The 24,694-nt window shown below is 49.8% G+C and overlaps 1 protein-coding gene and 1 pseudogene across 2 annotated transcripts in view; both read left to right on the forward strand.

The window, feature by feature from the left end:
* Positions 1–1,088: 1,088 nt before the first annotated feature.
* Positions 1,089–1,179, forward strand: LOC115032894 (small nucleolar RNA U3; annotated as a pseudogene).
* Positions 1,180–1,686: 507 nt separating this feature from the next.
* Positions 1,687–24,694, forward strand: part of Galnt16 (polypeptide N-acetylgalactosaminyltransferase 16) — an 86,471-nt gene continuing 63,463 nt past the window's right edge. The window contains exons 1-2 of one of the 2 annotated variants that reach the window (XM_029484935.2): positions 1,687–1,873; positions 2,258–2,547. In XM_029484935.2, the coding sequence (XP_029340795.1) occupies positions 2,371–2,547 (177 nt within the window). In that variant the 5' untranslated portion in view covers positions 1,687–1,873; positions 2,258–2,370. Of the gene's footprint in view, positions 1,874–2,231; positions 2,548–24,694 lie in introns of those variants that run through there. The other variant, XM_029484934.2, reaches the window with a different exon arrangement.

The raw sequence follows: 24,694 nt of genomic DNA on the forward strand, positions 1-24,694 counted from the left end.
GATTCGCATAGCTCATCTCAGGGTGGGAGCTCTGCAGGGCATATATGGAGGGCTGGCACAGGGCGCCACCCGGAAGCCTCAAATAACCTGTGGCTGGCATGGTTACTCTCGGTGTTTTCGGAGTTCAGGGACTATTAGGAACATGCAAGTCTCTCAGGGTGGCTTTAAGTCTATGCTGCTTGGATCTCCTCCCAACACCAGCAAGGAAACCCCAGGGAAGGCTGGGTTCACTTCTGAGCCATTCTGGACTTGATCCTGGAAGGAAGATTAGAAGCTGTAGCTGAGGTGGCAGCTCAAGCCCCCTCTCTGTCTAGAGTGCTCATGGTGAGGGGGACACAGTCAACCTTTATGTCAACTCCCTGTCACGTAAAATCACTACCTCCAAGTCCAGGGAAGTGCCCACCTGAGGGAGGACTGATCATCCTAGAAAGGCTGTCCACCACTGTTTCTCTGTGGTGGTACTGGTGCAGGGGCAGCCTTCTCTGTCCCTTCGTCCTGTGAGTCCCGAGGAGTAAGTGGTAACACTAGTGGAAACTCCGTTACATTCCAGCTTCTCCTCCTCCTCCTCTTTCTGCTCTAAACAAAACACTGGAGATTTTCTTTTCACTTCAGTAGAAATATATCAAGCTTGTCTTAGGTTTCTGGAACTACTGACAAACACCCTCTCATTTCACTTGTGTGTCTCTGGGTGATGCTGATGCTGATACGGATGCTGATGCTGATGTGGGAGGCAGGACATACTGCTATGATCTCAGTATTTGCCTTATTCCCCAGATGACTTCATTCGTAAGCCTGACCTGTCTTGGATTTTCCGAAGAGTCAACCTACCCGACATCATCCAAAAAGCACCACTCTGTCCACTCTGCTCCTGGCATTCAAGATCCTCCAGTATCTAGACTTGCCCAGTCTGGCCAGTCTCAACTCACACCAGGTCTTTGCCAGTATCCAGCACGCTTTCATGAGGTATTATCCTGAGGACCTTGGCTGTCCCTGCCCTTTCCTCATTCTTCTCTGCCTTTTTGGGATTTCCCTCCTATTCTCCAGATTTATCCACTTTTTCTGGGAAGCCTTCCTAAAGACCACTTTGCAAGACTATACTTTCAGGAATCATTTCTGTAGTTCGTTACTGAAGACCGGTTTGCAATAAATTATTTCTTCCTCCGCAGCATCTACTTTGGTATCTCAGAGCTCCGAGTGTGTGTCTTCCTTTGCCTGACAGGCCCTAGCCCGCCTTGTCTTCTGCCTGGAGCCTGAATTATTCACACCTGCTTCTCACCTCTCATCGACTTCAGGGCCTCCGCAGAATCAGAATCTCAATGATGTCTATCCTGCCTCTCACCACCTTATTTTGCACTTTGTCAGAAAACTGTCAGAGGGCTCTTAGACAGGGTTCTGTCCACTAATCGAACCCTGTGGCCTGGCCTCTATGGCCTCCCTTCACTCTCACGGAACGGTGATGACGCCTCAGGACAGTTCAGGGAACCGCGATGCCTGAGTGGATAGGAACTACGAGAAAGCTAGGAGCCCCAGGGTAATGAAAGATGTCCAGCGATCGCATCCCTGTGCTTGCATTGGTTGTACCGCAGCGCAGCTTCACCTCGCTCTCCAGAGTGTCAAGTGCATCAGCTTCCAACTCCCCACCCCCTCGGGCCACCGAGGCGGATGGAATCCTGGGTCTCCGAGAAGGATTCCGGTGCAAAGTCAAGACTGCCTCCTCGCTAGCCTTGCCCCCTCCGAAGGACTCTCTGAACACAGGTTGAACCCCGCGCCAGAGCTCAGTTCTCAGCGCTGCCGGGAACTGCAGCTAGGCGACTCGGGCCAAGGCCAGGGGTCGCGCGTCTTCGCTGGTGACTCAGGTCCGCTCGGCCGTGGGGTAGGTGTGGGTGGAGAGACAGACCAGGGCCGCGCGGAGGCAGGGGACGGGCGAGAGGTAGCCGAGCGTTGAGAGCAGAGACCAGCTCTGGTTCATCGCCATTCCACCCGGCGTCTGTCTCGCCGAGACCCGGGATGCGGGAGGAAGGCCCGCGCCACTTCCCAGCGGGCGCGCTCTTTAGCCGGTGCGCAGCGGCCCGGGCTGCCCGCGGCGTCTGGAGCACAGAGCCAGCTAGGCGCGCGAATGAATGAGCGCCCGGGGCCGCGCGCGCTCGGGGCTGAAGGGCATTAGGACCGTGAGGATCGCTCTGCGCTCCTGTCTCTTCCTATCACCCCCCCCCCCCCCAACCACCACCACCACCTCTCTCCTTTTTCTGCTCTGCAGGACTGAGCAGCCCGGCGCAAGCGATAACAAACGGCTGGGGCAGCAAGCTCCCCTGCCCGGGCTCTGAGAGCACGCCGACCTCGGGCCCCACGCGGGGCGCCCGTCCGCCCACCATGAGGAAGATCCGCGCCAATGCCATCGCCATCCTGACGGTAGCCTGGATCCTGGGCACTTTCTACTACTTATGGCAGGACAACCGAGCCCATGCAGCATCCTCCAGCGGTCGCGGCGCGCAGAGGGCGGGCGGGAGACCGGAGCAGCTCCGCGAGGACCGCACCATTCCGCTCATTGTGAGTACGCTCTGCGCACCGGGTGAGCGGCGGGCCGGGGATCCTCGGCGCGCGTCCTGCCCCCCCCCCCCCCCGCTGTTAGCCGAGGTTCGCGGGGCCCGGCCGGGGGCTGCGTGCCCCGAGCACCGTTCAGGCTTTGTATATGTTGGAGAATTCCTGCTCGTTGTTATGGCAACCTGTGCGGGCCCGGAGGGGCCAGGGTGCTTAGATGCAGGGAGGGTGACAGCATGTGGGGGCAGGGAGAAAGTGCTGCAAGTTTGGTGGGCCCGGCGTGCGCGCGCGACTGGGAACGTGGCGGCTCTCGCGGCCCCGCGCAATCGGGGCTGGGGACTAGGGGGCTGCGGGCGTCTCGCCATCCCCAGAAGGCGGCTGGCCCTGGAGTGCAGCGAGAGGGTGGTGGGAGCAGAGCTCAGTAAGAGCGCGTAGGTGGTGTTGCGCACCGGGTCTTCAGCCTCTGGGGTAAAGGACACCGGGCGGCGGCATGGGTAAGGGAAGGGTCGCTGAGCGCTGCCCTTGGCTTAGCGCCTTCACATCCAAGATCAACTTGGGCCAATTTTTTCAGCTTCCACCCCTACCTTCCCCGGAGGTGTTTTCTGGCTCCCCAGGGGCGGGGAGAAGGCTTGACTTGTAAGCGCTCTTTGCCTTCAACCCTAGGGTCTGCAGTTGAAGGGGACTGTGTGTGCGTTGGACTGGGCAGTTCCCTCTCATGAGATCACCCTCCAGACATCTGAGCGAGTCGGAGAAACAAAAGCGCTGTTAGTACTCCGAGAGCTCCCGCGGAGCTGGGGCGAGGGGTTGGGGGGGCGGGCGGATTAAGCTGCACAGTAGACCCTGGTGGGGGCAAGCTGAGCCTGTAGGGGGCGTCCTGTCTACACTTTCATCTGGTCAGCTGGTGATGGCTTCGTGTGGCTAGGCCCAGCACCTGTTGAGGAAGGAGACTAGGGGACCCTTTGAGAGAACGCTAAGATGGGAGCATTCTTCCGATGGGGGCAGATAACCTCTTGGGACACACTACTGCTGGTCAGAGACAGCTTGAAAAGTCCATCAGGACCAAAAAGAAGAGCAAAGAACCAGTGTGTGTGTGTGTGTGTGTGTGTGTGTGTGTGTGTGTGTAGTAGGGGAGTGTGTGATTCTTGCCTGGAAAGATCTGAACCCGCGGGAAGAGGGGACTGGAGCTCCTCCGGTAGGTGAGGTGCAAGGTCAGGAGTGCTGATACCTGTATCCTGTAGAATGCAGGGAATTTGTAGTGAAATCCAAGAATATGAGGATGGTTCTCTAGGTACCCTCTCTTAGCCCCATCCTTCCCATATTCCCTCACATCACCTGTTTGTAAAGAAGTAAAAACTCTACAATGGTATCAATTTCTGGGCCTGGTGAGAGGAGACCTTAGGCCCTAAGGTTTGTGTTTTAACCTAGATTCCAAGTTGTGGTGCATCGCTGCAAACATGCTTAGGAGGGCCACTATGCTGTACCTAGGACATGGCTTTCAAAAACTTGTCAGTATCTGAACATATGGAGCTAAAATAAAAAAAAACAAATCTGTACTTTCTAGGGTGCTGAGATCTATATGGACGGACAGGTCAGAGGAAGAACAACACAAACATTGGTGGTTCTAGACTCCAGTGAGTTCCCATGATGTGTGTCCCAGCTACCCTATTCTTAGTCCTGGATCAGTTCAGTCCAGGTCTCAGGGACCACAGCCTAAGGCCAGTATGATAGAACTGAGGCCAGATGATCGGGCTTCCCATCTCTCTCTCTCTCTCTCTCTCTCTCTCTCTCTCTCTCTCTCTCTCTCTGATGACCTGTTGGGAGGTGGCCTTCATCTAGAAGAGGAAGATGCTAGGGGTTGGTAGGTGGGAAAAGAGAGCAGAGACCACAGACAGGCTTCTATAGTCTGATCCAGAAACCTGAACCCTGACTTTGGTTAGGACACCCTATCTTCTGTGCCTCTCAGATGAGAGTCTCAGAATGGTGTGTGTACGTATACTGGGGACTGTTGGTGGGATACGGGATGAGATTTAGAAGTTGGGTGTGTGTGTGGCACTAGTGAACACTTCCATGCCCCCCCCCCCATTCCTGCAGATGCTGACTTATTGCTGGTAAGCTGCTGAGACTGGAAGCTGCGAGCCAGGAAGAAAGGCAAGGATGGAAGTCTCAGGGAGTTGAGTGGCAGAGTCTTCCCTTACCACTTGTAGCCTGGGATGACTCTGCTGCTGGCCTGACTGCAGGCTGCCCTCGATGTTGCTTTGCATTGTGTTCCTATCTTGAGAAATTCACTTCCATGTTGCTCTCAGCTGCAGATAAGCTGTGCGTGCAGGGACCGTGCTGGATGCTTTCCGCATTCCCACATTGGTACACACGGCAAGACTTAATAAGTACCTCCTTGATAAAGGAGTACAAAGGGATTCTGCTCACTGGGAGCAGGGAACAGGTCCAGCTTCAGATGCCCTTATCCACAGCCCTAGCCTGGCCTCGGTAGAAAGGTGAGGTGACACCAAGGTGAGGTGACACGTGCTTTGGCACCTTCAGGAGGTGGACCCTTTGTTCAACATAAAAAGGGGGCAGGTGCCGGTGTTGACTTCTTTCTAAAACTTTTGATAACTCCTCACTGTCAGCCATTCCCAAACATGACTGTTGAGTTGGGCCATAACTTCAGATTCTTAGAGAATGAGGTGGCCAGCCCTGTTGTCAGAGGCTGAGCAAATTCAGACAGTCATTACTACCCCAGGGAACCAGAGAGCTAAACCAGAAAGGGAGGGTCCCTGTGAGCATCTGGTCTTGGAGGCAGCTCTGCCCTCACCCTGTTGTCTGGCCTGTTCAAAGCCAGCCAAGTTGCTTCTGGACCTTGGGGAGCTTGTTTGGCATTGTGTGATGTCGGCATGGCAACCCTATGGCCAAGTTTCCCAGAGGGGCCCTACTCTCAGCCTGTGTGTCACAGGCTCTGATGTGAAGTTTTTTGGTCATGGAATCTGGATTCAAGGGAGAAGCTGACTCCATTCCTCTGGCAGCTTTACCACGCATCGTCAAGGGTTGACTCTTTGCCTTGCTGCACCGTGTTGGGCAAGGCAGTGAGCGTATTTGGAAACATCCTCTTGGATCCACACTGATCCTGTGCTAACAGAGGATTCCAGCTGATGCAGGATGCAGAGTAACCAGGGCTGGAGTGTGTGGTTGGTTGGTTCTGGTTTCGAATTTTCTATATGCTAATTCTCTTAACAGGCTTGAGTAAGAGGCCAGAGTCTTACATGGAATTTCACTTTACATTATTTGAAAACAAAACTATTTTGGGTGTTTTCAGTAGGGACATACACAATTAAGATAGCCATTTCCTGTCTAAACACATGAAAGGGTTTGGCATCAACTTTCTCAACTGGAACTGCTCACTCTCTCCATTCCTCCCTTCTCCTTCCCTCCTTCTTCTCCTTCCCTCCTTCTTTCCCTCCCTCCCTCCTCCCTCCCTCTCTCCCCTCCCTCTTTTCCTCTCTCTCTCCTACCTTCTCTCCCTCCCTTACCTCCTCCCTCCCTCTCTCCCTCTCTCCCTCCCTCCATCTCCCTTCTTCCTTCCCTTCATCTTTCCCTCCTTCTCTCCCTTCTTCCTTCCCTCCATCTTTTCCTTCTTTCCTCCCTCCCTCCCTTCTCCTTTTGTGTGTGTGTGTGTGTGAGAGAGATCATTTGTTGTTCTTGGAGACAGAAAAGCCCAGGTTGGCCTTAAACTCAAACTCTTCCTGCCTCAGCCCCCTGAGTATTAGGATTGCAGATAAACATCTCCACACCTGGCCTCAACTGGAGTTTTTTTTTATCCTGAAATCAAGACAGAGCTGAATACCCATGGACGCGATACCTACCACCTGTGGACCTTCCTTAGTCTTTGTTCAGTTTGGGTTAAATAATTGGCCAGGCTTGTTAGTGCCTTGACAAACAGATGGTAGATTTCTAGAAGGGAGAAAATAGCTTTGGAAGTTCTTTCTGGTGCTGGGAGGACACAGTAGAGACATACCTGACCTACAGAGCTAGAGACTAGGTGACCTGTCAGGTCTTGTAGTAGCCCTTTAGGTCTTTTGGGGAACTTCACTATAGAAGGGGACACCGACTTTGGCTTTTCTAGGACTGTTCTTTGAGAACTGAGGTTCAATCACAGCTGAATGGATTTGTATTTTATTTATAATGTGTGCATTTTGGAGCTGCGGGAATAAGATTTGCCTACATGATAGAAAATGATTTTGTATTTAATTTGTTGAGGTGACGCATGCGAGAAAGAGGTTAGGGAGAGAAAACTACAAATACCCACGATTCCATTTCCCAACGTGTTCAGATGTAAAGTATTCATGGCGGGGACTCTCCTGGGTTCTGAGGCACCCAAGCTGGAGGGAGCTCTCACAGGGATGACAGGGAGGCCCAGGGGCACAGGATGCATCTTTGGGTGTTGCTCATTTCTCCAGAAACCCCTTTATTTCTGTGCTGTAACAGCAGCCCCCCACCAGCCAGGAATCCCCTGCTCCATGTTGGGTGGCCTGAGGGACTTGGCTTCCTTCTGTGGTGGTGGTTCTCAGTTTAGCAAGCAGAGGAAGAAGCTCTGAGGTGGGGGAAAAAAGAAATAAAGAAAAAAAAAAAAACCATTTAAGGTGGACATGGAGGAGGCACAGGCCAAGGCTGCTAAGCTGCCCTGGGGATTGTCATGCTGTAATGAAAGAAACCACCTTGAGGTCAGAGAGGAGCCTCTTACTGAGGAGTTCATTCTAGTTAGAAGATTGGAGATTTGCGCCTGGCCTGCTTCTTTGGGGAACCCAGAACACCTCCCCATAAACAGCAGAGCAAAGTCACGGGAGAAGAGACAGACCCAAGCCTTCCAGAAGTGAACAGGGGTGACAAGCTTTCAGGTGGGGTCAATTAATGACCTCTGGGGCACTAAATTTGATTCACTCAGACATCGGGCTTGCTCTGGACAGTCTCATACCTGTGCTCTGCCTCGTCTGAGAACTGTTTCAGGCCACTTAGTCTAGCCTCTGAGTAGCTGCCTGTTTTGTGTTACATTGATGGTGGTCACAGTCATTTGATATTTTTTGACACTGGACAAGTATTTCCCAGGCTTTAGATCAGCCTTCCCTCCCTCAAACAGCCCTGGGAGCTGGTGGCATCGACATTATTTGCAAGTTATTCTCTGACCGGTGAGCGCATTTTGTAGGAGGCGGTTAAGACTCTAGATCCGCTGAGCTGCTTTTTTTTTCTTCCCTAGCAAGATCCTGATTGGCTTCCCTGCCTCCCTTCTCCTCAGGTTCCACACTAGCATTCACTAGCCCAAGTCAAAAGACTGGGGGATGGGCAGGATTGCGTCTTGTAGTGAGCATGCGCAGGCTTACCAGGGCACCTCCACCTCGTTAGTTTGTAAATGATACTCTAGAAGGACCACTCACATTTACATTGTGGTAGTCACTGTGTAAGAATCCAGACATGGAACTGGAGGGTGGGGGAGAGGTGGCTTGGTGGCTAGGATCATGCACTGCTCTTCCAGAAGAACCAAGTTTGATTTCTAGCACCTGTTTTGGTCATCTCATAACTGCTTGTGACTCCAGATCCAGCGACCTCTTCTGGCCTCTGTAGGCACTACACCCAAATTGCACAAACCGACATTCAGAGACACATGCACAGATGCATATAATCAAAAATAAAATATGAAAAAGAAACTAGATATGATATAAAGTGTTCAGAAGGTTATGCACTTGGCCATTTTGTTTTATTTTTGAGACAGTTTTTTTTTTTGTTTTGTTTTGTTTTGTTTTGTTTTTTTGTAGCCTAGGCTGACCTGGAACTCACAAAATCCTCCGGATTCAGCCTCCCTGAGGACGGAAATTGCAGACACAGTATAGTTTCCTACTTTACATAAGAAATCTGAGCCGGGTGTGGTGGCACACGCCTTTAATCCCAGCACTTGGGAGGCAGAGGCAGGCGGATTTCTGAGTTCGAGGCCAGCCTGGTCTACAAAGTGAGTTCCAGGACAGCCAGGGCTATACAGAGAAACCCTGTCTTGGAAAAAAAAAAAAAAAAGAAAAAGAAAGAAATCTGAGCATCACTGAATTTGGGCCCTTTGATAGACTGGAGAGAAGACCAACCCCGGATGGAAATAGATGCTAGCTATTGAAAGTGAGGGTGTGTGAGTGTATGTTTTGTGTATGTCTGTGTGTGTGTGTGTGTGTGTGTGTGTGTGTGTGTATGTCTGTGTGTGCATAAGCACTTGCTCATATGCCGGATGCAAATGGATGTCCAGTGGTCACTTTGAGGCCAAGTTCTGCTTTGGAGTTATTTGTCTCCTTGCCACCTAGAGGTGGTTCTATAAGGTTGTTCCCTTTGGAGACTGGGGTCCAGAGACTAGAACGAACCAATGGGTGCAGTTGCAGGGAGAGAGATTTCTTTGCAGCAGCAGGAAAGGTTTCATCGCAGAACCAGTCTGCACTGGGATAGTTCAAGGCTCACTGGGGTGTCTCTCCACAGGCTCAAGTCAGCAGATAAATGCTTCCAATAGCAGCAGGTAGGGGAGAAAAAAAGACTCACTGTCAAGAAATAGGGTCCAATTATTGCACAGCGGGAGACCTGGCTCCCTGAGAGGCAGGGCTGGCCCAGCTTGCGAGGCTGGGAGGAGGAGGGTGAATAAAGGAGCTTCCAGCTGCTGTGTGCTCCTCCCCTCCGTTCCTTCAGAGCAGCCTGGCAGGGAGGGAGCGGGGAGGTCTGCTAGACCCCGAGGAGCTGAATAGCCAGGGGGCGGGGCTTCAGCAAATGTCCCGCCCCCAGACGTTAGTGCCTCCTTTGGTGTTTTTTGCCTGGCAAGACTTTCATGTATCCCACTTCTGTTTCCTGATCCAACCAGGGTACCACTGGCAAATTGTTCTTTTTCCCAAGGTTTTGACCTTTACTTTGCAGGGCAATGTGGGCTAGCAACACCTTCTGAACCCTGGCTTATGGAAGAGGCTGCAGCCCAGGCCTGCCTGTGTCCTTACCTTACACGGGTTGAGCCACACCCATGAGTAGTCTGGCCAGATATGCTGGGTCACCCAAAGGATTTGATGAACATCCTGAACCAGGGATGCTTAGGAGATTGGGGGTACTTTGGGTAAGTGGATGAACAGAAGAACCTTGTGTGTGTGTGTGTGTGTGTGTTTAAATGCTATATGTAAGGTTCTTTTGGGCAACATACAGCTGGCATGGAAGAAAGTCAGCTCCAGGAAAAGCCACCTCTTGATGTTTCATAGAGTGCAGAGTAGCTGTCCAAAAGTCAAAACCAAACGTCACAGAGAGCTTAGAGAGGGGTGACAACTCTTAGTGTGCTCACAGTTGTGGGACCTGACATCCTTGGCTCTCCCTGGCTCCTTGAGAGCCTTGCAGGGGTACGGACTGGTCCAGGACAGAAACAGAGCCTGGCTTTTGAGAAGATAGTGTATGGGGTTGGGGTGTAAAGAGGATATGAATGAATGATTGAATGTCCAGGAGCTACTGCAAGGGCTAGCTCTGCAGCTGAGGGGCTTACAGCCTTGGTGAGTCACTTCTATTCTCCAGGCAGGATCTAGGCCATCCCTCCCAGCTCAGACTGCAAAATCAAGGGAGCCCCAGGCCAGGACTCAAGGCCTCACAGTGCTTTACTGAATAAGACCAAATGGAAATGCTAACTACTCAAGTGCTGGCAATGTTGACATCTCCACAGGAGGACACTCTTCCCACTGACTGTCAGGGCTACACAGCCACTCCTGTTGAAGGTGTCTGAGTGCCCCTGGGATGTGCTCATAGAAGTGTCTGTAGGTAGACTTAGATCTTGTAACAGTTCACAACCAGAAGGAAGCTACAAAGACCTGTCCTCAGACCACTGATCGCAGAAGGCAGGCTTTCAATTGCCCTGAGGCCACAGCCTGGGAAGAAACATTGTTTAGAAAAATCAGTTAAGAAAGTCAGCAGGTTGGTCCTCTCTTGGCAACCTTTAGCTTTTCCTTGGTTACAAATATAGCAGATCAGAGGAGGAAGGAGATTGGAATCCCCCAGAGCTGCAGACATCCTGGGAAGTTGACAGATAACAGCAAAAGAGCAACCAGAAATAGGAGTTGTTGCTGTTTGATGCACTCACTGGTCAGAATGCCCAATGCTTCACCTATTTACTGCCTTGACAGTTGTTCGCTGAGCACATACTATGCTCCGAGACTGTTACAAGCATCAAGAAAACAGGTGTAGTCTCTGCTCTCAAGGAACTTGGGTCCTGGGGGGTAGTGCAGACAATAAACATATGAACATAATTTATTAGATAGCAGCAAATATGTGAAAATGAAGTAAAGCAGTGTAAGAGGTCAGAGAAGGGGGCAAACAAGGCCAGGAACGGTTTCTGTGTGTGTGGTAAGGTGGCATTTGAGCAGTGGCCCGAATGGAAAGAGAATGAGCCATGCAGACATGTAGGGAGAGAGTGTTCCAGAGAGCCAAGTGTAAGCCTCATCTCTGGAGGTTGTACTGCCTGGTGTCCCTGGCAGCCCATGGCCAGGGCAGCCTGAGACCAGGGGAAAGCAGCCAGAGGGAGAGGCCAGGTCATTAGGCTCTGAGGGCCCTGGTAATGACAGGCTCAGAGACACATTACTGAATCTCTGAGAAGTAATAAATTATATTCAGCATGCAGGCTTGGTAAGTCAGGAAACTGTGTCATTCATTTCATTTTCCAGCAAGATGATCAAATCTATTTGTAAGTGTTGTTTCTTAATGTTCTATGGCTTGGAACATTTTGTCCTTAGACTGTGGGATCGGTGAAATACTTGCGTACAGTGTGTGGGCGTGTGGGTGGCATATGTTTCAAGTGCATTATACATGTGCTTGTATGTGATGTGACCTGTGTCTATGTCCCGTCTGTGTGTGTGTGTGTGTGGGTGTCGTGTGTTATATGTTATGTCTTGTGTGTTTGATATGTGTGGTGTGGGCCTGGTGAGGGGAAGGGAGGGTGCTAGTGTCTGTAAATGGCACAGGAGAATGGAGCCCTTGTTGAAGTACTGGAGTGGGGGGAGTTGGGAGGCCTGTCTCTAGAGAGTGCTTTGTGTGGGCGGGAGAGTGCTGTGACTGGGTATCTGATCAAGCCCTCCTTTGTTTCCTTGTTTGGTTGGTTGTATTCTCCTCAGGTACAGCCAGACTCTGGAATCCCACTTTCTGGCAATGCAGGACCTTGGGATTCTTTCCTCTTTCTTTTTCGGGAGACTCTGAGGCCTGAGGCTGTCCCAAGATGGAGAGGTGGCACTTGTCCAGGGGCAACCTACTCAGCTGTTTTCAGTGTGGTAGGGATGCAGGGGCTGCTGCATCCCTTGAAGTTCAAGTGGCTTCCTCAGCACCTGAGTGATGGGTGATGGGTGATTGGCTTCCTGTATCACTGGCTGCCTGTAAGGCCTTCTCTTTGTGGGTCACCTCATACAGATCAATTGCAGACCAGAGACAGTCAAAGGTACCCTTCCCAGCGAAGCTTCTACCTGCCCCTTTCTGGCTCCCTACATCTTTAATGCAGTAGGGGAGGCCTGATGATGTCTGGGGCCTTCTGCTGCAAGTAGTTCTGAAGCTCTGGCCTGTGGGGGGGTGAGGGGTGTGCACTGCAGTCATGAGCAGCCTGCCTTACTCTCCAACAATGCCAAGTCAGGCAGCTCTGGGCACAGGGGGATGGGGAGCTGGTGTTTGTGTGTTGATAGGTTTTATTTGTTGGTTTATTTGTTTCCATCTATGAAGTCTGGGACCTGCTTCTTTGTATGGAGTCATCTTTTCCCCTTCCTTTCTCTTTCTGGGATTGGGTTATGGGGCAGTGACCCAGGGATTGAGGGGCAGGGCTCAGTCTGAGGTGCATGGAGAAAGACCATGTGATCAATCAGTGATGTCTGTTGTGGTTTGGGTGGCTTGGAGGAGGGAGTGCTTAGGACCAAGGAATTCACCAGCCCAAGACAGCAGATTAAGAAGGAACCAAATGATAGGGCCAAGCCCTTCTGCTCCTGGAGGCAGCAAGCTGTAAGGGATTTCTGAGGAAAACACAAATGACACCTTGGTACCACCTCATGAGAATGTGAAAATTGCCAGGGCTTTCCCCCAGAGCACTAGAAAGAGATGATGGCTCATTCCTGGGTTCACCCCAAGATTGACAGTCTTCTTTTTTTCATTTAGCTGAGAACACACCCTCTCTTGAATAACCCTTCCAAAGAATCACACCTGGACAGGGAACCACATCTGGACAGGGAAATACACCTGGACAGGGGAACCACACCTGGACAGGGAACCACACCTGGGCAGGTAATCATACCTGGGCAGGGAACCACACCTGGACAGGGAACCACACCTGGGCAGGTAATCACACCTGAACAGGGAACCACACCTGGACAGGGAACCACACCTGGACAGGGAACCACATCTGGACAGGGAACCACACCTGGACAGGGAACCACACCTGGACAGGGAATCACACCTGGACAGGGAACCACACCTGGACAGAGAACCACACCTGGACAGGGAACCACACCTGGACAGGGAACCACACCTGGGCAGGGAATCACACCTGGACAGGGAACCACACCTGGACAGGGAGCCACACCTGGACAGGGAGCCACACCTGGGCAGGGAATCACACCTGAACAGGGAACCACACCTGGACAGGGAACCACACCTGGACAGGGAACCACACCTGAACAGGGAACCACACCTGGACAGGGAACCACACCTGGGCAGGGAACCACAACTAGCCTGGGGTTCAGAGTGAAGTTGGGAGTGGGCCTGTTTGAAGTCTCAGAGTACATACAAGAGCCCAAGGGAAATGGAAGCCAACGTTGGGCAAGCGGGTGGGGGACAAGAAATGGCCTAGACAGGGTCAACAGGCCTGGAGAAGAAGACTAGGAGAAGCCAACCCCAAGGTTCTGAGAATCTTTACAAGGCTGGGATTGAGGCTAACACTTCTGTGCAGGTGGGCAGAGCTGCCTTCAGCAGACCCACTGTCTTAGTCAGGGTTTCTATTCCTGCACAAACATCATGACCAAGAAGCAAGTTGGGGAGGAAAGGGTTTATTCGGCTTACACTTCCATGCTGCTGTTCATCACCAAAGGAAGTCAGGACTGGAACTCAGACAGGTCAGGGAGCAGGAGCTGATACAGAGGCCATGGAGGGATGTTCTTTACTGGCTTGCTCAGCCTACTCTCTTATAGAACCCAAGACTACCAGCCCAGGGATGGTCCCACCCACAAGGGGCCTTTCCCCCTTGATCACTAATTGAGAAAATGCCTTACAGTTGGATCTCATGGAGGCATTTCCTCAACTGAAGCTCCTTTCTCTGTGATAACTCCAGCTGTGTCAAGTTGACACAAAATTAGCCAGTACACCCACACACTCACACTCGTCCAGACCTCAGTGTCACCACTAGGCACCTGTGTCTCTTGGGCACTTGAAATGTAGTTACTGCAACTGAGAAACTGAATCTTTCGTTTTATTTAATTTTTATTGATTTAAACTTTAAAGCAGACACTGATTTTGGTTGTTGGAAAACTTTCGGAAAATTTTAAAAGCATATCTATATGTGGAATCTACATTTTTAACTATAATTTTTATGACTTCTCAAGACAGACTATTTTTAATGAAATCTTTGTATCTAAATTGAAACATGCTATAAAAATATATATTGGATTTCAAAGATAGCATAAAAAAAAGAAACTCAAATAATCTCACTAAGTTTTTTTCTGTATTGAAATGAAACTGTTTGGAGCTATTGGGGTAAGATACAACACACACACATACACAAACACACACACACACACACAGACACACACACACATCTGTCTTAGGAATTTGGCTTCTCAGGACTAAATTCCTGGGACTGAACCCAAGGCCTGATGCGTGCCAAGCACATGGCCTATCATAAACAGTGTCCCCAGACCCCAGTCTGCTATTAAAAATTAATTTCACTTGTTCCTTTTTTAACCTCCTTTTTTTAATGGCTACTAGAGAACTTCAAATTGTATACATGGTTTATGTCCTGTCCTGTCCCCATTGGAAAGTTCTGGGGCTTGCATCGGTCCATGACACTCTTGGGTGGCAGGTTGTCTAAGGAAGGAGGTGCACTGAGGGAAGGGCATGGCCTGTGTGTTTGCTCACCTTCACCACAGGGTGAATCCTTTCTGTCCAGCCGCTGCTAAGCTCTTGCTTCCTATTTGATGTCCTCATCCCTGGGAACAGGGTTCCTCTCAGTGTGGCTCTAGCCCTCACACCATCATTAAAAGCAGTGGTTCCTTTCAGTGCCTTCTAAAGTCTCGCTGTGATGAAAATGGGTTTTGCAGAAGCGGGGAGCAGTGGAGGCGGGAAGCCTTTTACTCCCCTGGTCTGCTGCCTTTGGTGTTCCGTCTTTGTCCTGTTAGAGTCGGAATGACAGATAGGCTTCAGCTGTAATTCTGGCTCAGACTCTGGAGCTGCGCTGAGGACTCTGAAGCTGAAGCCACGCCAAATGGGAAAGGGTTGATTGGCTGTGTCTGAAAAGGACTCGGGAAGGGGCTGTTGGACATGGGCTCTGCGTGATCCAGTCAGTCTAGTGTTAGGTGAAGTGGCCTTTATTGAGTGAGTCACCTCCACTTTACAGACTGGATATGCTTTAATACACTGGCCAATGTATCTATTTATGATTATTAGTGTGTGTGTGTGTGATGTGTGTGTGGAGGGGTGGGGAGTGTGGTTGCCACAGCACACATGTGGCAGCCAAAGGACAACTTTTGAGAGTCCTCTCCTACTACTGTGAGTTCTGGGGATTGAACCCAGGTCATCAGGACCCAGATTCCAAGGAGGGCAGAAACCTGCAGAGTCCAGGAAGAAAGGGGAGCCCCGTTTTCTTCTTGCCCTCTTCTCTCTTACTTCCACGGAAGCAGGTGTTGTGGATGTAAGAACATTTGGGCTTCCTTAGGGCTCTGAGGAAGATGCAGCCCGGCAGAGTGGCTGTGAGCACAGACCCTGGAGGTGGGGGGCCTAGCATGTGCCGCTTAAACAGCTTTTAAGCATTCTGTGTCTCAGTTTTCTCACCTGTGGAGGGGGGATGCTGATGCTAGCAGGCCCTGCTTCAGTGTGCAGCTGTGTGAGCAAGTGGGCTCATTTATGTATAGAGTCTGGAGTTGTACATAGTAGGCTCTATAAGAGCACTCCTGTACAAGCTATTTGGTGATGGTAAGTTGTAATTTGTTAACTTGTGTGTTCATGATCTGATATCACCTTACAGATCTCTCCCAGACTCCGAGACTTCAGATAATTATCAATTGTTAGTGTTTCTCTCGCTTAGCTTGTGTTGGTGCTGGGACACTAGGAGGTCACTGGGAGCTGCCGCTTTAAGACTAGCTGAGGAAGGGCAGGGACAGTGTGCACCCAGTACATCGGTACATCGCTTTCAACCCTCACAGCAGGCCTGTGAGCTGCTTGTCCCCTATTTCTTAGAGCCAGGCTGATACAAGACTCTCCCTGGGGTTATGATGTATGGAGAAGGATATATGCAAGATCACCTGACCCTGGCTTTCCTATCTCTTTATTTTCTGATCTTCTGGCCCTCCACTGAAGAACAACCTGTTAGTCCAAGTCACTAAGTGACTTCCCCAAGATCCTATAGTTGGTATGTGCAGATCAAGATTTGAACTCAGAAACCAACCTCAGAGTCAAAGTCCCTTCACCAGGCAGTACAAGCGACTTGAGAGAGCAAGACACTTCCCAGGACTTTGTGAAGGGTCCTCATCCTCTCCTCCCCTTGACCAGAGGTTGAGAATATAGCAGAACCTCCTTCTATTCACTGCAAGATAGGTCATGACAGTTGTGACTATTGGAAGGGGTCGGCAGGGCTTTTCACCTTACACACACACACTAATAATAATAATAATAGTTTATAAATAAAGAAGAGGAGTGAACAAGCAGGGTTGGCCAGCATCTCACCACAGTTAGTCATTTTCCCAGCTCTGAGCCCAGAATGCTTATGCCCAGACCTCTGCAGAATGCCGGACATCTGGCTGGCTCAGGTCTAACTCCTGTCAAAAGCCAAGAAGAATCTAGGAGTAACTGAGTCTCCAGGACATAAGCGTCACTCACAGCTCTTGACTTCCCTAAGTCATCACATCCTACCAGATCTTGTAGAAGGAATCTGTGATTGTCCCTGTGCCTCCTTTGTTCTTATGGGGGCTCTTTTGTCCAGCCACACTGGCATTGCTAGCCTTTCTGCTGCAGAAGTTCCCTGGGTGAAGTCCCTGTAGACTCCTCAAGGGCAGAGACCACAAGCCTGGTGTCTGTACGGCTGGGTGTGAAGATGGCTGACTCATAGCTTCAGTGCAGAAAGAAGCCATCCCTCCTCTGACTTCTGGGTAGGCTTCCTTTTTATCAAGTCCCTAGGACCAAGCAGTGCAGGCTGCTCCCCAGTGGTGTAGCTAGAAGTCTAACATAACCATCCCAACTGCTCAGGGATGCTGGGCTCCTCTGGAAGGGGAAGGGTACCCACTCCTTACTTCTCATGAGCCCAGAATATTTTTTTGGCTTTCTTGTATCTAATAATACTAAGAATACATAAGAAGCACATAAGCGCACGAGCAGGAATTATTTTCAACCTCTCATTTTGTTGGCAGGAGAGCTGGATCAGAGAGGTGAAGTGACTTGCCCAAGGGCAAATAGCAGTGTGCCAGGCAGCTGGCCAACCCTGAGCCTACCTTCCTGTCACCATATGTCTTTCTCTCAGGTCACATTGAGCTTGTGTTCCAATCTGAGGTGAAACTGCAGCTCGAGAATGACAGAGCTGCTTCTGAGTGAGAGATGCTGACCAGAGACTCTCAGTGCAGGCCCACCAGTCCTAGTGAGAGATGCTGACCAGAGACTCTCAGCACAGGCCCACCAGTCCAAGTGAGAGATGCTGACCAGAGACCCTCAGCACAGGCCCACCAGTCCTTATGGAATTTCTCCATGTTGTCAGACCTTGGTATTCAATGACATTCTGAAGACTGAGAGAAAGCCCCACTTAGCACCAGGGGTTCTGAATTCTCCCTGAATTATCTAAGCCTGGTTCTAGGAAGCTAAAAATATTTCCTAGGATTGGTGAACTGCTTGGTCAGGGGTGCATTAATTGTGGGGCTGCCTCTAGCCCCCCCGGAGAGTCCTATCCACTGCTATGCAACAGGATCCAGCAAGAGAAGAACAGCCTAAATGGCTGTCTGGTGAGCAGATGGACAGGGCAAGGACTTCAGGAAGGAGTAGCCATTGTTTGAAAGAACACTGCTCCCTTGAGCTGAAGAGTTCTGAATTCAGCCTCCAGGCTTCAAGCTCCCTGCTCTCCCCATACACTTTGACCTCTCTAAAAAAGCCACAGGACATTTGCTTTGCATTGAGGTGAAGCAGAAGAATTTGGAGCAAACTCAGCCCCAACTACAGAGGAGCCTCTGACGTAATCAGTGGTAGGTAAATTTTAGCGGGACACCACCCACCCTCATACCCCTGCATATGCTGTGGCCTCCGAGGAGCCTTCCTGCCAGGAACCCCAGCACAGTGTGTTCCCTGGGCCAGCTGGTGGTGTGGCCTTCATTCCTTTTGCATGGTGTGAATATCTAGCCATGTCTGGGAGCAGGGCCCAGACATTGCTAGTTAACGTCTGCAATTACTCTGATATAAGTAGATGCAAGAACCCTCCACCTTCACATCTCCATGGACCAGAGGTGCTAGTAGAGTGTGACCAACCAGAACGCCACAGAGGGGACAACACTAGGTTTCTCTGGCATCCGTTTTTTAAAACTTCAGCAGGTTTGAGTGTGGGAAGTTGATACTTAGAGAAGGACCACAGCTCAGACCAGAGCATGCTGTCCATAGTGGAGGCCTTCTGGTTTCTGTAGTGGTGGCTGACTCCTGTTCTTAATTTCCTGGTGATGTAAGAAAGCTAGTACCTGTAGCATAGGAGATGGTTCTAAGGCTTGCCCACCCTCAGGGTTCAGTCATTCTCAGTTATTTTTGATAACCGACTGAATGTGAACACGTTTTCTTGATCAATCAGGGAGTCTAATGTATAACGGCTTGAAGAGTGAAGCCAGATGTGATGGCCCACATCTGTAATCCCAGCACTCAAGAGATGGGGGCAGGAAGGACTATGAGTCCCGAGGTCCTCCTCACCTGCGTCGTGAACTTGAGGCCACCCTGGCTACATGAGAGCCCGTCTTAAGCCTGCTAGATGGTTGAAGCAGTAAAGGCATCTGCTGCCAAGCCTGCCTACCTGAGTCTGACCCCTAAGATACATGTGGTAAACGGAGTGACTCCCGGGTGGGCACCTTCATCTGCTGTTTGGAGATACTTGGAGCTTGCACTTTGACTTGCATCTTTAAAGGTGGGCTCCTGGGAGACAGTTGATCTTCCCTGAATTCTGCACTCCCAGGAGAGGGACCTTTAGCCTCCCACGATCCTGGATGGCTCTGCAGCAAATAGGGAGGATGGGATAAAGATAAAGGCCTCGGGATCCGTGCTATCTGAATCCAGGCTGCCCTCCATTAGAACAGCTCTGAGGGTCAGGCTCTAGAACCATCTGTTGTTGGCTGGGGTTGCTGAGAGGCAAAGACCAAGATTGCAGAAACTGTAAGGCTCTCCCTGACCCAAGATGCTTGCTGCGGAGCAACAGACTTAATTAAGAGCATAACCCTTAAAAGAAACTTCTAGGAGCTGGAGAGATGGCTCAGTGGTCAAGAGCACGGATGCTCTCCTAGAGGATCCAGGTTCAGCTCTCAGCATCCATAAAATGGCTCACAGCTCTCTGTAACTCTAGATCCTGAGGATCTCACACCCCCTTCTGGTGTCCACAGGCACTGCACACACATCCAGACACACATGCAGGCAAAACATCCAAACACGTAAAATAAAGTGTCTAAAAACAGAAAAGGCAATTTCAACCACTCGCTCTGGCTGAAGAAAATTCCCTAATGCTGCAGCTCTGGGCTTACAGCAAAGCCCTCCGCCTGAATGGAAATGACCTCAGAAAATCCCCAGTCCTTGGCAGTAAGGGAGACCAAAAATATAATTTCAGCCCTCACTGGAGAGAGCTAAACACCAGGCCCCCCCACTTGGGCCCTTTGACAGGTGACAATTCAGTTGTGTTAGAGGGAGTTCACATCACTGGAGAAAGCCCCCCATAGCATTTGGGACCCAGACATTCCTTGTACATACCCATGGGGCCAGGGACATTGCAACCCCTGGGCCAGGGAAGCATTAGAGCCTTGTGGGCAGAAGGCTTTTGGATCTGCTGGTACAGGGATCATCTTCACACCTAACCCCTCAACAAAGGTAGTCTTCAACAGAGAGCTAGCACAGGAGGGACATGCTTTTTGGAAGATGAGCTTGAGTCTTTTTTACTAGTCTTTTGCATTTTATGTAGGAGCGTTCTTTTCCTTTTTTTTTTAAGGGTCTCATGTAGCACAGGCTATCCTTGAACTCTCTATGTAGCCAAGGCTAATCTGGAACTTCTGATCCTCCCGCCTGCAGACCATAGCTCTGCACCACTAGGCATGGTTTATTTGGTACTTGGTGCGTGGTAGGTAAATACTCTGCCAACCGATCCACATACATGCCCTATACAAGAACATTTGAAGTTGACCTCCAAGCCTGATATGACATCTCAGCTTTGACCTTTCTGTGTATCTATGCTGGGTGACCCAAGAAAACCAGCTGTATAGATATAACCCAGTGAGTCTAGGGCCGGGGCCAACTATTCTGGGTCAGACACACCTCAAGCTGCAGGCCTCTCTCCTCTGCTTGCCAACCATGGAGCAAGAAGCTTAGGAGAGTGAGTGCTAGACAGGACCAGCCTCATCCTTGCCAGGAAGGCTCAAGGTCATGTGGAACATGGATCAGATAACCTTTCTCTTTCACTAGCTCTCCCCACATCCCCTTCATCTGTAAAGTAGGTATTGTGGTAGCACATGCAGGCTTGTCAATCAAGAGCACATGCTGAGATGTGTGCATGAAGTTGCGTTACAAGCTATCTGGGTGCTGCAAAAGCTGAAGAGGCCATGTCCTTCCTGTCGAAAGCTCCCTGAGTTTCTGTAGTGGGCTCTGATCTCAAAGGCTCTGCTGATTTGGGTGGGAGTCAGATATCCCTGCTGTCCTCACTCAAGACAAGAACTGCACATGGAAAGGCAACCTGTGGGTGGCTTTGTCTCTGCCTCAAAAAAAAAAAAATTTCCAGCTGAGTAGCAGTTGTGAGTTATGGAAGGTTCACTGTGTACCCAGGCATGGTAAACATTTTATACATAGGGTCTCATTTTCTTCTCCCACACTTCTGTAGGGTAGGTTCTGGAGCACAGAGAAGTTAAATGATCTGCCCTGGCTCACAGAGTATGTGTTAGGCAGAGCTGGGGCACCCCACTCAAATTGTCTTATTTCTGAGTTAATGCTTTTAGTCCAACGGCACTTGTCCTGAGTCGAGATAAAAGCAGGTCTCCTGCATTAGGGTGCTGTCCCCCTAGGCTTTGTTCCTTCTGGGAGAAAAGACTAAGGCCATTGAAGGTAGGGCAGGGGGTGGGAGTGCCATCTCAGGGACCCTTGAGGGCAACCCCTTATTGCTTCTGGATTCGTCTGAATTCCTGAAGACACAAGGACAGGTTCCCTCCATACCTTTAGCTGTGGCCCATGGCAGGTGTTTCTTTCTGCCTAATCCAGAGAGCCTCCCTCCCAGTCTTAGCCCCTGTGTCTTCTCTCTTCTATGGGGAGATGGAGAATGGTGAGTTTTATACCCCATCTTCTTATCCTAAACTCAGATCTTCTGTGTGCCTGAATGCCGCATCCTCCTCTTGGCCGAGGGAGATAGACAGGTAGCTCATTCTCCTGCGGAGAGTCAGGTCATCTCTCTCTGCAGAGTGCTCTGTTTCCTCAATGAGTAAGAGAATGAGCCAGAAGGTAACACCGCCCATTCACTGGGCCCTGCATGTATCCCATAAACCTATGGCGAGTCTGCTCCTGTCGCCACAGGGAATTCTCAGGACACCTAAGGCTGAGCTGTCTGTTTGTCCTCAGGTTGTTTGCTTTGCCAATTGTACGAACATGGAAACAGAGTCTCAGCAGAAGGCAGGCAAGCGCCTGTTCACTGATGTGGGCAAGCAGCTGGAGCAGCTCAGAACCCAAGTCCTCATTCCCTGCCTTCCTGGCTGCCAGAGAAGCAAGTCCACTAAGAATTGTGTTGACTTCAGTGTACAATCCCATCCTTCAATGTCGATCCCTCAGAAGAAAGGGATTTGTTACAGCTGCTGGGGGAATTGAGCCCTTGTCTTCCACACAATTTCTAAACCAGGCTTGGCTTTTTCCTCCCTGAGCACTTCAAATACAATCAGACAAACCGAAGCCATGGGAATCCATTAATAGTGGCTTCTCCCTGTTCCTCATTTGAGGGGATCATTGACTGTGTCAGCACACCTCGGCAGCGCTGAGTGTGCCAACACGTTATGAGAATTCCTTCTTGACAACCTGTATTAGGTGATGCCAGATGTCACAGAAGATAGCTGCTATCCTGGGCTGAAGCACTTAGCTCCTGAAATCTGGTGGCCACTTACCCTAACACTGGCTAGCTTGTGACTTGTGTGACCAGGGGCTAGCTAGTCTTCTAACCTCTGTAACCAAAGTTATTTGTAAGGCTGTCATATGCAAAGTACCTGGAATAGTGACTGCATTAAGATAAGCATTAATCCTGCTGGTGAGATGGTTCAGTGGGTAAGAGCACCGACTGCTCTTCCAGAGGCCCTGAGTTCAAATCCCAGCAACCACATGGTGGCTCACAACCACCCATCATGAGATCTGATGCCCTCTTCTGGTGTGTTTGAAGACAGTTACAGTGAACTTACATATAATAAATAAATCTTTGGCTGGAGCAAGTGGGGTTGACCAGAGCAAGCAGAGGTCCTAAGTTCAATTCCCAACAATCACATGAAGGCTCACAACCATCTGTACAACTAAAGTGTGTACTCATATACATAAAATAAATAAATCTTAAAAAAAAAGATAAGCATTAATTATCATCAGGATGGGGCTATTGTGTAGCTTGCCCAGCTACACAAGGAGAGATGAAATTTTAACCCATTAAAATTTCAAGGCCACAGTTTGTGGTCTTAACTATCATCAACTCTTACAAGCCTCATTCCTTTACAAAGAAAAAGTCAAAACAGCCCCCCCAAACTGCCTAGCTTATGCCTGTAATGCCAGCACTCCAAAGATTGAATTAGGATTATCATGAGTTCAAGACCATCATAGGTATCAAAGTGAATCTCTCTCTCTCTCTCTGACACACACACACACACACACACAAAGAAAAAGAGAAATAGAAAGAAGAAGAAAAAGAAACAATGCCCCACCAAGGGCTGGGGAAATGTCTCTGTGGTTAAAGTACTCGCCACATAAGCACAAGGAGCCAGCCCGCCATTATCAGTGGTCCTTAGTTTAACTGAGAGACTTTGCCTTGGTGAATAGGGGGAGAGTAATCAAGGAAGACACCTGGCATCAGCCTTGGGCACATATATGCACCCCACACATGGGCACCCCTTACATGGTCACCCACCAATACATATATGTTCACACACATCATACACACAAGAAAGCAGAATGACTGTTATATTGAGGTGTAATTTACATCATGAAGTTCCTGGCCTCTCATACCAGCACTCCAGTGATCTTGGTTGTTTTTTTCCTTCCCCCTATTTGTTTATTTATTAGGGTGCAAAGTTTTTGTGAAAGTAATTTTTTCCACCAGCCAACCTTTGTGCTTTTTGTTTGTTTGTTTTTTGTTTTGTTCGAAACAGGGTTTCTCTGTGTAGTCCTGGCTGTCCTGGAACTCACTTTGTAGACCAGGCTGGACTTGAACTCAGAAATCTGCCTGCCTCTGCCTCCCGAGTGCTGGGACTAAAGGTGTGTGTCACTACGCCTGCCTTTGTGCTTTTTGACTCCCTTGTATCTCACCCAAAGTCAAACTTGTGATCTTCCTGCCTCATTTTTCCAACTGGGATCACAGAGGTATACCATCATGCTTTGGTACAATTTGGTGGCTTTCATTAAACTGTGATTGAACACTCCTAGCATAAGGACCTCTCCTGCCCACTTAGTGCCAATTCCCAGCCTCGCTCAGCCCAAGGCCCATGCACTATCTCCAGATGGCTTCTGGAGAGCTTCCTAGTAATGGACACACTGTGGTCTTTTCCAGATCTCATAATGCCATACAATTCACCCATCCTGTAGTCTTATGCTGTTAGTTTGTTCCTTTGTTGTTGTTTGACACAGGGTATCATGCAGTCCAGAATAGCCTTAAACTGTCCCAGGAGCTGAGGCTGGCCTTGAAATCCTGATCCCCATGCTGGGATTAAAGTGTGCACCACCATTTCTACACTTCAAAAAGATTTATATCACACAGGCAGTTGGTGGCGCACTCCTTTAATCCCAGCACTTGGGAGGCAGAGGCAGAGGCAGGCGGATTTCTGAGTTTGAGGCCAGCCTGGTCTACAGAGTGAGTTCCAGGACAGCCAGGGTTACACAGAGAAAACCTGTCTCCAAAAACAAAAAACAAAAAACAAAAAACAAAAAACAAAAAAAACAAAAACAAAAACAAAAAAACAAAAAAACAAACAAAAACAACAAAAAAAACACCAAAAAACAAAAACAAACAAAAAAAGATTTATATCTATTTTATATTATACGTATGGGTGTTTTACCTGCATGTATGTCCATGCACCATGTGTATGCCTGGTGTCCACTGAGCCAGAGGAAGGTACTGGATCCTTTGGAGCTGTGCTATAGTGTGAGATACCATGTGGATGCTAGACATCAAGCCTGGGCTCTGTGAAAGAGCAGCCATTGCTCTTAACTGATGAGCTGTCTCCCCAGCCCATCTTAAAACAAACAAAAAAATAACACCAGGGTCTCAATACTCAGTACTAAAGCTGGCCTCAAACTCCCCATCCTCCTGCCTCAGCATCATTCCCAGCACTGTGATATTCCTTTCTACTGATGAATTCCATCATATGGTTATACCACATGCTATTTTTCTTGCCTTTGTGTATTGGTGTGTGTGTGTGTGTGTGTGTGTGTGTGTGTGTGTGCATGTGTGAGTACATGTGTGTGGAGGTCTGGAGTTGATACCAGGTGTCCTTCCTAATCACTGTCCACCTTG

This window comes from Mus caroli, unplaced genomic scaffold (genome assembly GCF_978045245.1).
Source record: "Mus caroli unplaced genomic scaffold, Mus_caroli_1 scaffold_14, whole genome shotgun sequence".
In the NCBI taxonomy this organism is placed as follows: domain Eukaryota; kingdom Metazoa; phylum Chordata; class Mammalia; order Rodentia; family Muridae; genus Mus; species Mus caroli.